General features: G+C 44.3%; 1 protein-coding gene across 1 annotated transcript in view; it reads right to left on the reverse strand.

The window, feature by feature from the left end:
• The window catches only part of LOC129343880 (capping protein, Arp2/3 and myosin-I linker protein 2-like), a 77,582-nt gene that overhangs the window by 56,580 nt on the left and 2,939 nt on the right, over window positions 1-18,063 (reverse strand). Inside the window, exons 2-10 of the mRNA XM_055000262.1 lie at window positions 17,913-18,001; window positions 15,416-15,466; window positions 13,508-13,567; window positions 8,492-8,610; window positions 4,877-4,974; window positions 3,874-3,944; window positions 2,964-3,037; window positions 448-523; window positions 269-357 (exon numbers count right to left, since the gene is read on the reverse strand). Coding sequence (XP_054856237.1) covers window positions 269-357; window positions 448-523; window positions 2,964-3,037; window positions 3,874-3,944; window positions 4,877-4,974; window positions 8,492-8,610; window positions 13,508-13,567; window positions 15,416-15,466; window positions 17,913-18,001 — 727 coding nt within the window. The remainder of the gene's footprint in view (window positions 1-268; window positions 358-447; window positions 524-2,963; window positions 3,038-3,873; window positions 3,945-4,876; window positions 4,975-8,491; window positions 8,611-13,507; window positions 13,568-15,415; window positions 15,467-17,912; window positions 18,002-18,063) is intronic.

Raw genomic sequence — 18,063 nt, forward strand, 5'->3', positions numbered from 1 at the left:
TTTTGTGATCCGGTTTTATCACACAGCTTGTTGTATGTATCATGCCCATCTTTGTTGCATTGTTTTCTAAACTTCTCCACTGCCTTGAGTCTCAACGAGAAAAGTGGACTACATTCAACCTAACTTACCTTGTTGTGGGGATAAAATAGTAGAGAAGATGATGTAAAGCCACCCTGGCTTCCCATTGGGGAGAAAAGTGGGACAGAAATAAAGTCAATAAATAGCATTTTAAAAAAAAATAAATGAAACATCAAGACCCTTTCCTTACAACTTCAAGCCACAGTTTTCTAACACCAGTTCTTCCAAAGTCACTGACTTGCTGAGCACGTAGAGGATTTGGTCCAAAATATCTAGATTCTAGGGCAGAAGAAGAGAGACAATCATCAGGGCTCCCAGTAACAATGCTTTTCAGCCCCTTTTGCCCACCCTTCCTTTTGGGGCACTCACCAGCTTGACGTCTTTGCAATACAACCGTGTGAACCACTGATTAAAAGACAGGGCAGCCACACTGAGAGCCAAGTCGCTGTATGGGGGGACACAGCACAAATGCACTTAAGTGCCAATACATTCAGAGCAAGAAACAACCAGGATAAGATGGAGCAAAGTGATTAATGGTGGTTTAGATCAGGACTCTCCCCAACATGGTGCTTGTAGGCAACATTGCACCCACTGACTGACACCTTTCCTGGTGCCCGCCCAGTGTTTCTAGAAAGTGGGTGGGGCCAGGTTGGACTTTGCCAAGCATGGCTTCTGATTGGCTGTGGAGGTTTTTAAACATTGCTTTGGCAGAAACTGCTTCCACAGCACAAGGATTTTCACTGTGTGGCTGACAGTAAGCTGCAGAAGCCATTTTGTTGCTGTGCCCACCACACTTGTGTCAGGAAATGTGCCCACAGGCTCAAAAAAGTTGGGGACCCTCCGATTTAGATTTTTAACCTGCTCTGATCCAGAAGGAACAATGCTTAAAAATAATATGCCAGGCAGCCTTTCAATACATGGCTAATGTTAGAATTCCTCTGCTTATTCCAGTTTCAAAAGAGTTCTTCTTTCTACTTAATCCAGCTTTAACCAAGTTTTAACCAATGTGAGCAGCATTTCCCCTCATTCTTACACTTGCTCCTTCCTACCTCTGTTGTTTTCCGCTATTGTCTGTTTTAGATTTAGTAAGGGGGTAGGGAATTGTCCCTTGTTGTCCTTTACATAATTTTGAAAGTTGTTATTGTACACTGATATTCCAGCATAAACAAGCAAACAAATGCATCACTTAACAGGTCTCACACAGGGGCAGAATTATTTTGAGGACAAGACTGCACAGATGCCTCCATGAGGTTTAAATGTCTTGTTGCATGTGCTTTAAAACAGGGCTATTCCACATGAAATTTGTGCCAACAGAGAGAGGAGGGGACGACTTGAGGAGCTCAACATTTTAAAAATCAAAATGTGAGAAGTACATCATGACCTCCCATGCCAGCACGATACCTCAGTCCAGCTGAGCCCAAGTGTGGGACTAGGATCTGAGAGACCCAGGTTCGAATCCCCCCTCAGCCACAGAAACTCACCAGGTGACCTTGGGCCAGACACTATCTCAACCTAACCTACCTCACAGGATTGCTGTAAGTGATTAGAGCGGCTAGACTGCAAATCGGCGCTGTTGGTTTGAATCCCACTATTGCCATCAGCTCAGCAGGTGGCCTTGGGTAAGCTACTCTTCTCATACCCAGCTCCCCAGTTGTATTGTGGGGATAATAACACTGTTCACCACTCTGAATTGGACACTAATATCTAGAAGGGCAGTATATAAGCACAGATTGTTGTTGTTGTTGTGCCAATAAAAGAGAGAAGAACAATGTTGTAAGCTGCCTTGAATCCACACTGGAGAGAAAAGTGACACATAAATATCTAGTAACTACAGATAAATGAGACATTGACCCTCATAGAGCAGTCACATATGATCTGGCCTGTCATGACCATGGCAATGAGGGTTCTGTACCACAAAGGAAGATTTTCTGGGTCACTGCCATGTTGCCATGGTAACATATGAACGGGTTCTCGGTTGCCTCATGAAGGACCTCACCCAAAGGTTGTGCCTGGCTGACTAGAGGTTAGGCCCAAGCCAAATGACTGACAGGACCTTGGCCCAGAAACCTGTTGGCGTGTTGTTAGTTAGAATCCTGAACCTGACCTCGCTGGCATGCTGGGCTTGCAGGGACCACAGACATTAAACATGGCCTTATTTTAACATTTCCTCCCCTCCTCACCAAAGTTCTGAGGACTAGAATCTGGCACACACAGGTTCAAATCTCTACTTTGTGATGGAAGCTCAGTGGATGACTGTGGGCCACTCACTTTGTCTTAGGCTAGGCTACCTCACAGGGTTGTTGTGAGGATAAAACTCAGGTGGGGAGAATGCTGTTGTAAGCTATTATCGGTCCCCCTGGAGAGAAAAGCAGCCTATAAATATCTAAATAAATAAATCTGAGCTGTGCTGTATTTTATTCAAACCCACTTATAATTATGTATGCATCTGGGTAGCTGCACTTTGGTACGCTAACATCCCGGCTGTTAAAAAAAAATATTGGAGTCCCATTAATTAGCTTGTCATTTAATTTCAAGGCAGGATGCTCAGAAGCAAAATCAAAGGGAAGGAACATACTGCTCACTGGAGATTAAATAAGGAGCCAGGATGAGGAGTTATACAGAGCTCAGATACTCTCTCTCCAAGCCTTGGTATCTCAGCAGAGATCCCTTTTTCTGAGCTGGCAGAGTTTTACAGACATTTATCTTCAAACGTGGGTGAGCCAGTGTGGTGTAGTGGTTAGAGTGTTGTACTAGGATGCGGGAGATTCAGGTTCGAATCCCTGATTTGCTGTGGAAGCTTCCTGGCCAGAAGGATTTCTACCCTTGTCTACTTGCATCCCTCACCTCCCCCCACTCTAGCAGGATCAGCTCTTGTGCGGACTCACTGGCTGTCCAGGTAGGCAAAATCCTGTAGGTTGAACTCTTTGCATTCTTGCTTGTGATAGATATTATCCACGTCCTGCAAAAGACAGAAGTAACACATGGCCAGGGGGAAGGAAGGAAGGGGCTTTCCTTTGGTCACTTATCCCGAGAATTCCTAACATTCACAAATCGGTGCCAAAGGTAGTCAAAGCACAGACTGATCCGAACATTCGCCTCCTCCCTTAAGAGTGCTCCAAAAGGCTCTCCTGCTGCAGAAATAGTATCAGGAGATTATACCTGTGGCTACCCCTGAGCTATGCATCAGTATGCTGACCCAGATTTTTAGAATACCTTGGCTTGAAAACTCTCTTCATGCCATTGTTTTTATGTACGTTAAGAAAATATATACACAACTGGGTTGACAAATCACAACCAGAGAAAGGAAATATCTTTAGATTCTCTAGTACAGCAAGCAAGGAGGCAGCCACAACCTCTCTTGGCCATTATTTTCCTGGTCCTGTCATCTGTATTTCCCCCCACCTGCTCTACAAGCAGGAGTCCAGGTGTGCCGCAGAGAAAGGAGGGGGAATTGTCTCTCTCTCACGGCAAGGGGAGAATTTAAAGGTAGAAGTCTGTTCTGCAGTTTACAGCCGGGCTACTCTCATCTACCACCTTCTCAGAAAAACTGCAGCGAGCTCTTTTATTTAAAGCAATATTCCTGAATCCTTCCACTTGTTAACAGCCCTGATCCACAGGCTAGATTATGTCTTGCAAACTGGTTATATCAGGAGGTTTGAGGTTTTTGGCCAAATTGCACACATATCCACCAACCAGCTAAAGGGGAGGGTAACACAGACTGCTCCACAGAGCCCTAGGTTATTTTTACGCCGATAGTTTAGAATGACCGATTTCTTCCTTGGCGTTCTGCCTTACCCATTGGATCTCCTCTCGCAAAGGAAGGCCGCTGTAGTCACACAGCACGGCATACATCTCTGAGAAACCACCTGCAAATATCAGAAGATGCTGGCAGATAAATATCACAGGCAGGGCTCATTTCGAGGGGGAACACACAGGAACACAGTTCTGGTAGTTCCCCAAAGAGGTCACATGTCAGGTGGCCCCGCCCACCTGACTCTCAGCCATTTTGGGCACGTTTCGGCCTGGATTGGGGCCAAAATGGACCGGATTGGGACTCTGATGGGGGGTGAATCACTCTCCCGCTCAGCAGCAGCCCGATCCATTTTGGGCCCCTTTTTGGCCATTTTCAGCCCCTTTTTGCCATTTTGGGCCCAATTTTGGCCCTGAATGGCTAGGATTGGGTCCAAAACAGCCAGGATAGGTGATGTCAGGGGGTGTGGCCTATGCAAATCAGTTATGCCAATGGCACTTCCAGTGATGTCAAGGGACATGGCATATGCTAATGAGTTCTGCTAATGAGTTCTGCTAATGAGTTCCTCCAGCTCTTTTTCTTCAAAATGACCACTGATTACAGGGGAAGGTCAATGCATTGGGGTTCTGGAAGAGTTGGATTAGAGACCACTGTATGGCAAATGCGGTCAATAAATCTGGAAGCTTCCCACAGTAAACCCCAGATGCCTGTTTTGTTTCCTTGGCCTCCATTATCTTGTGAAATGAGAATCACAAAGACCGACTTCACCAGGGTACATATATTGTGTGAGGACGAACAAGGTAAAGCTACCAAGACATAGAAAGGTATTACTTTGCTTACAATGGCACTGATAGCGTATTAAAAATGCCACCAATAAAAAACATGACTGTGATCCAAAAGGTACTTTGATGTTGAACACAAGAGAGATAACGCTTCTGTAGACAGCAGCTGTAGAAGGGTGATGTACGGTTAAATCATATTTGACACTGAGGACTGGTGACCAACCCCACCCCCCATGTAATTGAGGTGCAAAAAAGCAAAGATTACCACATGGCCCTCGGTTTTCCTTCAGCACTTCTTCCAAGGAATTTGATATCTTTTGTATTCTGTCCAGCAAGCTGGGGGAGGCATTCTGGAGTAGATGCCTTAAACAAACAAAACATACGTAAAATTCAATTTCTGTACCAAATTGAATTTGGGTACCCTGAAACAAAAAGCAAACCCACATTTTTAAAAAAACACCATTCTGATAACAGGAATCTGCTTGCAGCATATTTCTGGGATTGTGTTCTAAGAAGAGAGAGGCTTGCTGGCTGGAAGAAGGCAGCTATAAGAATTCCCTGAGAGCTTGCAAAGTTAGGTCCCAGACAGATAATTCCTTGCAGGAGGTCACAGTGGAGTCTTACTGCCTTTATACTGATGGAAATAAAAGCATTCAAGCCGACATTTGAGGAGAAAACTACACACTAAACTCAATGCACAAGGCAGACAGGAAAGATTATGCAGAAAATGAGAAGCCCCAAAGTCTGAGATCAAAAGATCTTCACCTACAGGGCAGATGTCATCTCATAATATTCACAGGTGCTGTTCCCCCCCCCCCCCTGAAGTGACAATGTATTCTCTTCGCTGGCTTCCTCTTTGTTTTCAAGCCCAGTTCAAAGTGTGGATTTCTGCTCTTTGGCTCAAAACGGGCACCAGTGTGGAGCCTCCGTGCTCTTCCCCTCCTTCTGGGACTTGGTTCAAATCTCACTTCAGTTATAATGAGCCTTAAGAGTCTTCCAGCCTCAGCTCTCCATCTGCAATCTGCTTTACCTTGCATGTTGATTAATGGTTGCTGAGATCATGTACGTGAGACGTTTTGGGAACCCTAAAGCAGCAGCCTTCAACCCATGGGTGGTGGTCTTTAGGTGGGTTGTGTGGAATACCACCTCCAGGGTCACAAGCTCCTACACAGCCATTAATTTTCATTCAGATTTTTGGAAGGATCCACTGCTAGTATGCTTGCATAGAGAGCAAAGACACCATGCCTTCAGCCTGTCTTTCCTTTGCACATACACTGAGAAGTGCAGCAGGACAGTGAAGAGATGTTGCTCCAAGCTGCAGTGGAGAGGATATCTCATTGGCTTGCTCTTTACTATGGTACGCCTCCTGGTGCGTGGCTTGTATTTCTTGTCCCCAGTTCCCTTGGTCTGCTGCCTACGGTCCTGCCCTTGAAACCAATGAGATCATAACTGTTTCCCCACATCCTGTCATGTGACTTTGATAGCCCATGGTTTCCTGTCATGTGTTTGCACCTCAGTAGGTCCCATACAGACTGGGGATTAAAGGTAGTTCCCACCGTCTGGAAAGATTGAGGACTCCTGCATGAAAGCTCTAAATAAATGCGTATCATTTAAAACCTGCTCCTGAAACTGGCTGTCTTGCATGCCAAGGATGCACCCTGACACTAGCCACACCCAGAGTCCACTGAATTCAGCAAAGCAGTTATTGGTGAAGGAATGGGTTTACAAGCCCCCTCAAGTTCCTTTGGTTGACCCTGAGAAGCTGGAAAACCTCCACAGCCATTCCAGGTCTCTCCACTCAATGATGCTACCCCTTCCCCCCTCACTCCCAAGGGGTACCTAAAACAAACTAGGTATCAACTGCTACCACCAATATCTCTGAGAGTATCTCTTGCTAGACAGAGTTGCACATCTAGTGCCCTGGAAATGAACTGATGTTTAGAAGCTCTGTCTAGTTGCAATAGCTTTCTGCTTCACTCCTACAAGCTAGTTCAGGGGCAATCTGTTGCAACTTTGCACTTTCAATCTATTGTGCCCCATGGATAGTGAGCTTCCCTGTTGCCCCTCTCTATTACCACACTTCTGGTCACCTTACCTCTTGCCCCCGAGTCCTCCTCAGAGGACAAGCAGGAAGAGCCAGCAGGGGCTACTCTAGAGCCAGAGCCAGCCATGGAAGAGCCAGCAGGATCTACTCTGGAGCCGGAGCCAGCCGTGACAGCTGCTGCTCCGGAGGAAACTCAGCAGGAGCAGCCAGAAACCTCTGCAGAGGCTGTTGGAGACAAAGACTCCCCCAGAGCAAAAGAGAAGCCTGAGCTCCCTGGGCCAGCTGAGAAGAGGAAAAATAAAGCAAGGGCAGCTCTGTTGGAGAGGAGAAAAAGTGCTCGTTTGCAGGCACAGCACCGGCTGGGGCTATCAGGCAAAGAGACAACACCTGCTCCTCGTTAGGACAGGATAAGCGAGAGAAGCTGAAGAAGCCAAGTGTGGAAGCAACTCAGCTCGCCACTCCCTGTGACCAGAGCGCTGCACCTGGAAGCTCCTGACCTGCCCTTGCCTCGCACCCGGCTCTGCTTCTTGATTGATTGGACTCTGACCTCGGCCTGCCTTCTGACTTCCCTTCCGCCTGCTCCTCTCTCTGACTGACGTATTGGCTCTGACACTTGGCCTGACTTCTGGACTGTCGTTTGCTGGCTCCTTGACTACTGACTTCCCGTCAACTAACCTTGGGACCATCTGCAGCACCAGTGAGCCACCTGCCTGTCGTGGCCAGCCCTGAGCGTGACACATGGTCTGCTCAAGCATTCAGGCTAAGGAAGGGTACAAGGAAAAGGTGAAAACTCACTTTCCCAACCCTCGGTCTTTATCCTAATGATATTTAATTAAACCAAGCTGGTATTACATGAAGTTGTAATAGTTTAGAGTTCAGCATTACTTTAGTTCTTATGGCTGGGACTTCTCCCAATTGTCCCTGGCTAGGAAGACAAGATGGAGTCCCTAAGTAAAAGTTTTAGTCCTGCATAGCTTGTGTCACCCTGGTCATAAGATAAAGAGAGCTTCTTTGCTGTGTCCAGAGAATTTATCATCTCCTCTTCAGAGAGTCTGTCTCCCCCATCCCTGTCGCAAGAGCAAGAGATTACTTTCTAGGCACTTGGCTCTCCCATTTCTTGCCCTTTAGATGTGGCAATCTAGCAAAGTGTGAGATGGTAAACCATTGACTTGCTTCGGCCAGAGCCATTAACACGTGCAAGCTCTAAAGTTCTTTGTGCTTGGGCTAGATGGCTCAACCCCGCCCCCCCCGCCTTCTTGCCAGCTACAAGTCTCTGCAGCAGGGATCCAACTCACAGAGTGCCGTCCCAATGGTTGAAATATTGGGGCGAATGCTAGGGTGGATAGCATTTCTCCATACCATTCTACACAGGATGTTGACTAAGAGGACTTAGAGCCAAGCTACAAGTGACGCCTGACACAGGTTGGACCCTTGTCAGCTTCCCTCAAGTTTTGATGGGAAATGTAGGCATCCTGGTTTTACAGCTTGGCTCTCCGTTACAGCTGCAAGGCCAGGATGCCTACATTTCCCATCGACACTTGAGGGAAGCTGACAAATGTCCAACCTGTGTCAGGCGTCACTTGTAGCTTGGCTCATAAGATTCCAGTCTCTCCTTTACACACCTTCTGTCTCTCTTTTTAAAACTTCCACCTTGATGAAAAATTCTGGAGAACTCTAGCTCACGCACTGTGTTGTGCATCACACGGCCTTTGTTCGTTACATTGGATCCATGCAGTGACCTACATTTTTGGCTCAAATGATCTTCAAATAACTCCAAACCAAAGCTCAGGTGTGTGTGTGTGGGAGGGAGAGGAGATAAATGGAATACACCCTTACCAAGGTGAAGAATCTGGAAAGATCTTCTTAAGAAACACAATCATATGAATGACCACGTACTCCAAATCATCCAATGACAGGAACTCAAATTCATAGGTCGTATCTGTTTCTATGACAACCTGGACAGATGAAGGGGGTGGAATATGAGAGTTGTTCCTCTAAGCTTCACTTTGCTCCCCCACCCCCACAATCTCATGCTTTGTAACCAGACATTAATGCAGAACCCAAATATAGCCTCCAGCAGTGCCTGAAATCCTGAACACACTTACCTGAAAGCAAGTGCCATTACCCAGTGGGGAGCCATAGGCAAAACTGGGATTCAGTCTCAGGCACCATTTATAAATGCAAGGAACACAAAACTTAACCTGTTTTACAGAGTTATGGGTTACGGAGATTATGTGTGTAAAAGTCCTTTGAGGAAACTCCTCTGTAAACACTGAATTTGGAGATATTGCCAGAGAAGGAAAAAACGGTGATGTCCCTAGGAGCACAGATGGGCCTGAAATCTGTTTTCTTACACGTATGACATTTTCACAAACTTGCTCTCTCCAATATATACATTTTCCTGAGGCTGTTGTGTAGAACCAGTCTCTGAATTCGGCTCTTGAAGCATTTACACTCCAAGAGCCCAGTCCATTTCCACACGTCCTTATAGGGACGTCCCACTCACGGAATGCTGATGGCGCCTCCATTTGTGAAATTGGTGCAGGCTGTTTGGTTTCCATTTTTTAAGCACCTTTTCTGGGACTGCAGATTGTGTTGAAAAAAATGGAAACCAAACAGCCGTTTCGCAAACAGAGGCACCATCAGCATTCCGTGAGTGGGACGTCCCTATAAGGACGTGTGGAAATGGCCTTACTCATGTCACTCAAGTTTCCCAACGAATGTATCAATTTAGAGCATTTATATCTAGCCTCTTCAAGGAACCTGCTTAAGGCTGCTTATGAAGTAAAAGATGATAAAATCAAAAAGCAGTATAAAAATTAACGAATTATTAAAATCCAGCCAGAAGATTAACAGCACAAAATGTTTAGCGCCCTAAAATTTATTCTCATTAAGTAGTTCTCAGACTAGAAGCAGACTATAAAAGCAAACGTTAAAGATCCAGCCCTTCATTAAAAGTTCAGTGGGATTTATAAGACTGAACCAAAAAAACACCATAATATACATATTTACTTAGGAACAAATCCTGATGAATAGAATAGAACCCACTTCCAAATAATTAGGCAAAGCCCCAGAGTGGTGAAGTTCCTATGGAATAATACAAGACCAATTCATAATTACTCTTCCTACCCCTTAGTATTAACCTAGAAATTCCATCGGCTCATTAATTTTCACTTGCAAAAACTATCATTGCAAAACTTTTGTAAATATATCCCCAAGGCCTTTAAAATCATTTTCACAGGAAGAGGAAAGAATTGCTTGTCCCCTGCCGACCACCAGAGATGAGTAGTAACAGACAAAATGCAAAGAAATCAAGAAATCTATGTTTAAAAAACCAATAGCAAGTATAAAACAGTCACTTACTGGGTGTCTTAAAAATAATCAGGCAGAAAAAAGTTGCACAGCGAAAATTCTATATGTCTCCTTTCACATTTGTCTTCACCAATAGGACAGCATGTTCAGAGGAAGAGACAGAATTATACAGGAAATTGTTTGAAATAAATGTGCCTGATGCTATCCTATTGTTGAAGCTAAGCAAGTCAATGTGGACCTGATGGGAGACAGCTAGGATGCTACAGCTCTGAGTTTTTAAAAGGAAAAAACAGTAAGTACACAGACAAGTACCAAGAATAAAATAAGAAAACATCTATTACTTAGCATCTTAAGAAAAATCTCACAGCAAGCAAGTTGGTAAAATGTTGTGTACAGCTTTGTAAAAGATACAGCAAGCAGCTCTGGTTTCCAAGGGCTCCGTGGTATGCTCTTCACAAAACCTGAATCTGATTTAATAAGGACTGTTAGATGCAATGAACGCCCACCAATCCCAGTAACCATTCTGGGCTGCTAGTGATCACCGACAAACTGCCTGCCTTCATTAAAAAAAACACACACCTCCTTTTGATTGATAGTCGCTTGGGGACAAAAGGAGAAATCTGCTTATTAAGCTTTAAATACATGGAATCTTCTCCATCAAGTTTGGAACACGCTCCTGTTAAATCTCAACAGGGCTGTGCAATTTGGCCAACGGCAGCCTACCCCCGTCCATTCATTTATCCAGTCCATTCAGTAAAGGAGACACCAGTGAAATAAGAGACCATGCTGGAAATTAGACCGGTAAAACTGCCCTTTCTGGTGTCCTTTCTGAAGTCTTCTTTGCATCTTCGGTGAAAATAGATTTTGTTCCAAGGGAGATAGCTGTTTGCTGTTGGATATTAATATTGAATGATATTAAAATAGCTATGTAATCAACCTTCAGGTGGGGTCTGGTTTTCTCCCAGAATTACAACTGATCTCCAGACTACAAAAATGACAGCTTCAGAGGATGGACTCACATTCCCATTGAGCTCTTTCTCCTCCACAAATTCCATCCGCCCCAGGCACCGCCCACAAATCTCCAAGAATTCAAGTTGGGAACCCTAACGAAGGCTCTTAGCTGCTTTACTGGATTTGTTTCCAAACTTTATTCAGCCTGTATCAGAGGCATAAAAATCAGTTTGGTGTAGTGGTTTAGGAGCGGCAGGCAGGACTCGAATCCGGAGAACCAGGTTTGGTTCGCCACTCTTCCACTTGAAGCCAGCTGGGAGACCGTGGGTCAATTACAGCTCTCTCAGAGCTCTCTCAGCCCCACCCACCTCACAGGGTGATTGTCGTTAGGATAATAATAACATACTTTGTAAACTGCTCTGAGTAGGCGTAAGTTGTCCTGAAGAGCGGTATATAAATCAAACGTTGTTGTTATTATTAAGATGAAAGCTGTATAATTTCAAGCTCTGGTCAAGGAAAGTTTAACTTGTTTAATTGCTGTATGTAGCAAGAACACACGAGGCCGCCTTATACTGAATCGGACCATTTTATCTGTCAAGGTCTCAATATTGTATTTTCTGACTGGCAGCCGCTCTCTAGGATCTCAGGTAGAGAATAAGGTAGATGACCTTATTCTTTAAACTGGAGGTACTGGGAATTGATCCTGGAACCTTCAGTATGCCTGGCTGATGTTCCATTACTTTGCCACAGCCTGAGTCTGCTGTTTTTATTTCTTTAAAAGCACTTCAGCAGAACCAGTTAAAAACAGCGGACCTAAGGAAAGTCTCAAGATTTTTGAAGGTTTCATTATAACTGTATTTTAAAATATTTCTGCCCCACTTTTGTGGTACTTTATCTCCCTCCTCCAAGATAACTCACAACAAATTTAAAACAATAAAATAAAAAAGATTCAAATAAAATGACAAGCGTGATATAGTATATTTTATATTATAGTCTTGAAAGTAATATTAGAGACTTATTTTAAACATGGTAGATATAGACATGTTATACTATATATTATAATGTAGAAATTAATATTATAGGAGATAGTGATGTAATGTAGATGAAGGGAATGGAAAACTGTTGGAAGTCAACTGAAAAGGGGGGGGAATGGGTGGGAGTGATATAATGTGATGGATATTGATATTGAATATTATGATTTGTGTATACTGACCCATCCAATAAAAATTTAAAAAAATAAAAAATAAAATGGCAAGCAAGCAGCAAATATGATTAACGAAGGGAGAGTTAACTAGATGTTAGGGCGTCCACAGGTCTGACCCATGGGTGCCAACATTGATATCACAGTCAAGCTTTGCTGTAATAATTAACAATTAATTGTATGCTGATAGACCTAATACAAGCAGTAATTTTTTGTGTGTCTGCTACAAGCAATTCACAATTGCGTAGTTATTCTGAGAAGCTGCGTTTAGTTACATTGAGTACCGAAGGCAAGATAACGCTACAGGCTAGCATTGAGTGTTGGCCAGATACATTCAGACAGAAAGGAATTCTCGAAAAGTAACATATTCAGACAATGGTTTATTCTGTAGGATCACACATGCATGAATGTAGTACGAGCTGACTTTGCTCTAAAAAGGTGACACGCATACTGAAACGTCTAAATATGACTGTGAACCAATTATATTGTAATTAGGTACAATGATGTTGTGATGACATAATTGCTATAAAAACCTCTGCTGCTCAAGGGAGGAGCTAGAGGGAACCATTTTTGGCTTTATGTTCTTTCTTACATAAGTGCAATTAAAGTTTTAAAGACCACTCACTCCACTCCAGCCCTTTGTGTCTAATTGGGAAGGGTGCAGAAGGTTAGCTGTTTTCAGGAATAACATCGTTTTAGAAACGGGCTGTTTCAGCATTTGAAAAGGCACGCAATGGTGGGGGGAGGGAGAGGAGACAAGATCGCTTGGTCCCACTGTGCCACCCTCATGGCATTGTTAAATGGCCAAATTCATCTCTAAAATTGCATCGGCATCCACAGGCTGGATCCGTCTACTTTGCCCCCATCACAAATATTGCCAACAGATTCCCACAACTTGCAAAATAGTAAAGAGTCCAGTAGCACCTTTAAGACTAACCAACTTTATTGTAGCATAAGCTTTTGAGAGCCACAGCTCTCATCGTCAGTTGCATTTGATGAAGAGAGCTGTGGCTCGCGAAAGCTTATGCTACAATAAAGTTGGTTGGTCTTAAAGGTGCTACTGGACTCTTTACTATTTTGCTACTGCAGACTAACACGGCTAACTCCTCTGGATCCACAACTTGCAGAGTCAATATATCAAAGGCGTGAGTTAATCAAAAGTTCTTGAATGGAAGCAGAAAGATTGGTAAAGCAGGGTCGTGCCAGGAACCTTGCCCACAGATACAGGCTCTTGGCCAATGAAAGCACAGTGCATTTGCTGTCGGAGAAATGCACCTGGCACCTCTCCCAGGAAGATGCTAGGCTTTGGGCCCGCAGAGATGGCAGAAATAGCCGTGCAGAGCCGCGGCAGATCGTAACGTCTACACCCCAGTTCATCTTGCTCTTACCTGGCTTGCTTCTCCCATTTTGATAAGCTGCAGTGCTAAGAAGCTGAAGCTGCCTTGGACCTGCAGATGGAGACAAGCAGGGATGAAGTCATCCCTTTTCCTTGGAAAATAGATGGAATCGAGGAAAGAAAGCCCTGGTCTTAAATCTGGCACAATTTTGGTTGTTGTGGGTTTTCCGGGCTGTACTGCCGTGGTCTTGGCATTGTGGTTCCTGACATTTCGCCAGCAGCTGTGGCTGGCATCTTCAGAGGTGTAGCACCAAAAGACAGAGATCTCTCAGTGTCGAGATCTCTGTCTTTTGGTGCTACACCTCTGAAGATGCCAGCCACAGCTGCTGGCGAAACGTCAGGAACCACAATGCCAAGACCACGGCAATACAGCCTGGAAAACCCACAACAACCATCGTTCTCCGGCCGTGAAAGCCTTCGACAATACTGGCACAATTTTGTTCCTCAAACGTTTTAAGCATTTTGCTACAGAATTTAATGGTCAATTTCTAGGAGGAAAAATAAATTAGTAGCAAATTTGAGTCTGCTTCTGCATGGCGTGTGAAATAGCCAGGGAATACAGCCTATTGCTCAGTAACGCTATAATATACATAAATATTAAGCATGAAAAATAACGTTAACTGATGTAAGAGTCTTCTGTTTTGTTTTGGGAAAAGGGAAAGTAGAGTTCCTCCCTTCCAACCTCTGAAGTGGGAAGGGGCAATGTATATCCATCTGTGTCCTCTGCTAATGAATTTAAAAATTGCCTTGTGGGATCAGCCGAACGGACTGTCCTTCTAGCCTCGAGTTCTGTTCCTAGCAGTGCTTACAAAAAGGGCTTAAAATGCGATTCCCCATCCCTCCACAAGCTAGAGCAGGGGTGGCCAAACTGTGGCTCGGGAGCCACATGTGGCTCTTCTAGACATATTGTGCAGCTCTTGGAGGTCTCTGGGTATCACTGTGCCCATACATTTTATTTTATTTTACTTTATTTCCTTCCCTTCCCTCCCTTTCCTCATTTCTTTCTAGGCCTTTCCCTCCCTTTCCTTCTTTCTTTCCATGTCTTTCCCTCCCTTTCCCTTTTTTCTCATGTCTTTCATATTTTCAATAAAAAAATTGGGGTTGCCAGGTCTGACTCAGAAAATACCTGGGGACTTTGTGGGTGAAGCCTAGCAAGGATGTGACATCACTTCCAAGTCAAAGGTCAGGTGATGGCTCTTTCCACGCTCCACCCCATCCAATGATGTCACTTCCAGCATACTGCACCAACCCCCCACCCCTTCCTGTGATGTCACTTCCAGGACACTCCCCCAAACCCACTTCTTCATCTGAAGTCACTTCAATGCACCTTCTTGCAGCTCTCAAACATCTGATGTTTATTCTATGTGGCTCTTACATTAAGCAAGTTTGGCCATCTCTGAGCTAGAGGGTAGAAATTAGGGTTGCTAGCCTCTATATAGATTGTATACAATCTATAACCTCTGTATAGATTGTTTACAATAATGTTGTATATTTATATTTATGGAGTTATTATATATGGATGATTTTTGTACAGTGGAATTTCTTTGAATTCTTTATTTAGTCAGTTTTCACAGACATAATGTTTTGTAGTTAGGTTTCATTCCCGTGATTCTCTCTTTGATCAACCTCTAGGTGGTGGCAGGAGATCTGGAATTTCAACTGATTTCCCGACTACAGAGCTGAGAAAAATCGCTGCTTTGGAGGATGGACTCTATGGCCCTCCCCTTCCCAAACCCCACCCTCTCCAGGCTCCACCCCCAAATCTGCAGATATTTCCCAAGCATGAGTTGACAACTGTAGGAAATATTAGATGGGCCTTGCAAGACTGTCAGAGAGCTAAAATGCATAGAGACGGAGAACAACTATTAGGGAGCTATTTGAAGGACAGAACAGGTCTTACCTTGATGGGGAGCTTTGCCAGCAGCACAAGAGCTCGCCAGGGCAACAAAACCTATAATGGAAAGGAAAGTTGGAAAACAGGATAGCAGGAGATTGCAGCCTAATTTTTAGGGTTGTCAAGCTCCAGGTGAAGCTTATCCCAGAATTATAACTCATCTCCAGACTATCGTGAGAATTTCCTCTGGAGAAAATGGCTGCTCTGGAGGGTGAACTCTCTAGCATTAAACCCCACTGAGGTCCATCCCTTCTCCAAACCCTGAGGCTTTCCTGAGGCTCTGTCCCCAGATCTCCAGGAATTTCCCAACGTGGACTTGGCAACCCTAATTAAGGTTAAGGCCTAGTTACATTTATACATGTGACAGGGATCAGGATCGAGGAACATTGTGTGGAAATATAGGACACATCCATGTGGCTAGTTATTTTTAGAAGTGTTTTTTATTATTTTCATACTTGTTAATGTGGGAAGGGTTGCATAGTATAGTCCAATCTTGTCAGATCTTGGAAGCTACGCAGGGACCACCAAGGAAGGCAATAGCCAACCACCTCTGCTTCTCACTTACCTTGACAGCCCCTTGCTGGGGTCACATGTTCATTGCGACTTGATAGCATGTGTGCGCTCGCACACGCGCACACACACGTTAATGTAATCATCGTCAGTCAGCCAGTGGTGGGCCACTTTGAGAAAGAGCTGAGGGGGTCAAGGCCAGGCCCCAGCCTCTATTGCAGAAATATAGAATCCTGTCCAAAGGCAACCTTGGCTGAAGTTAAGCCGGCCGGTGCCTGGAGGGGAGATTGCTTGACAACCCTTAGGTACGCCCTCTTGAATTCTGTGATAGATGATGCAATATACGTGTAATAAACAAATAAAGCCGTTTCTCTTCCGTTGTGTGTATACATACCTTACTTCCAGGCCACCATGCATCGGAAGGGAGGGAAGGCAGCATGGTATAGCCCGATCTTGTCAGATCTCAGAAGCTAAGCAGAGTTGGAACTTGGATGGGTGACCACCAAGGAAGACTCTGCAGAGGAAGGCAATGGCAAGCCACCTCTGCCCCCCGCTCTCTCTCTCTCTCTCTCTCTCTCTCTCTCTCTCTCTCTCTCACACACACACACAAACAAACACACAGAGGCTATATGTAGCCTGTGGTCTGCCTGAAGACGTCTATCATTCCATGGAATGTATAAACAGAATTGTTCAGGAGGGCATTTTTATAAGGGGATGGAATAAATGTAAATGTAGTAAAGGGTTGTAAGTAAATGGAATTGCTGAGGGTGCTTCTGTAAAGGGAATAGGGCTGCAGTTTATTGTGCAGTTATCATCGGCATTGCTTTGTATTCCGTCGTTTCCCAGTATTGTTTACAGTATATCTTATACTGTTTCTTTATTCTGCTGTTTTAATTTATTTATTCATACTCTACCTTTCCCACTGAGACTCAAGGTGGATTCCACAGTGTAACTTTGTAATCAGCTTTGAGCCTCAGTGAAAAAGGCAGACTGTAAGCCCAGCCAACAAAGAACGGTAAAGCTCAAGCCACTGTGATATATGTTCATTTTCAAAGTGCCACAGGACTCTTTGTTAGCGGAGCCTTGTCTGCAGCCTGCAGCCAGACTTCCAGCTAAGAACATAACCTATTACTTCACTTTTACCCAGCCTACCTACCTCGATATAAGGGTTTTACTTACCCCTGCTCCACTAAAAAATTCTTTCTTAGTAGGAGAATGATTCCATCCCTTTTAATTACAGGTAAATATTTTTCCATTGCAAAATACCTTGCTAGCTACCATACTGCTGTGTATTTATAACTTAGAGTAACGTAACAGTGAAATCAGGAGGGTCTCCTTTTGTATAAACGTATTTGGGCACATCTATAAATGCTACAGATTCTCATTGGTTTCCTTCTTTCCCAAATGGGGAAGCTAAGGCAGGTTTCCTAGAGCTATTTCCCTACAGAAGAGGAGAGAAATAGGAGACATCATAATCTATTTAAAGATTTATGGTCTGAGCCCATATAGGAGGGGTGCAGAAACAGGCACACAGGTGGTATAAGATTTACAGCAATGCTAATTGCATAGGATGGGCTGCAAAAATACTACTCTAGGAAATTATTTTTGTACAGGTGGATCTTTTTATTTACTCTCTGCCGAGGAAGATTTTTGAAAGCATTCTAACATATGACTGTGGATGTAGCTTTGGAAATTGTAAGTAGCCCTGGTATTCAATGACTTGGGACTGCCTGCCCGAGCCCAGCACTCTGCACCTTTTAGTATAAATACATCTGGCGAATGGATAACGTATCATGCATCTGCTGAAGTGAGCTTGGACTCACGAAAGCTCATGCCGGAAAAAAATTACAGCTGCCGCCGGACTCTTGTTTTATTTTGCAGCTATAGGCTAACACGGCTACCCACCTGGGATTGCCTGTGAGAGACGTTTGGCATGTTATATCCAGACACATAAAAATCAACAGAGAAGTTAAATTGAGCTATCATTCCATACCAGGACAGTATCTTCAACTTTGGATTTGACATGGAGTCGAGCAGTCAGCAGGGAAACCTCCTGCATGCCTAGGAAATCGGTGATGCTTTCTGGGAAGACAGACACAAAACAGGCAGAGCGCATTCAGTAGTGTGCTTGTAGACTAGCATTC

This window comes from Eublepharis macularius, chromosome 16, assembly GCF_028583425.1.
Source record: "Eublepharis macularius isolate TG4126 chromosome 16, MPM_Emac_v1.0, whole genome shotgun sequence".
Lineage (NCBI taxonomy): Eukaryota > Metazoa > Chordata > Lepidosauria > Squamata > Eublepharidae > Eublepharis > Eublepharis macularius.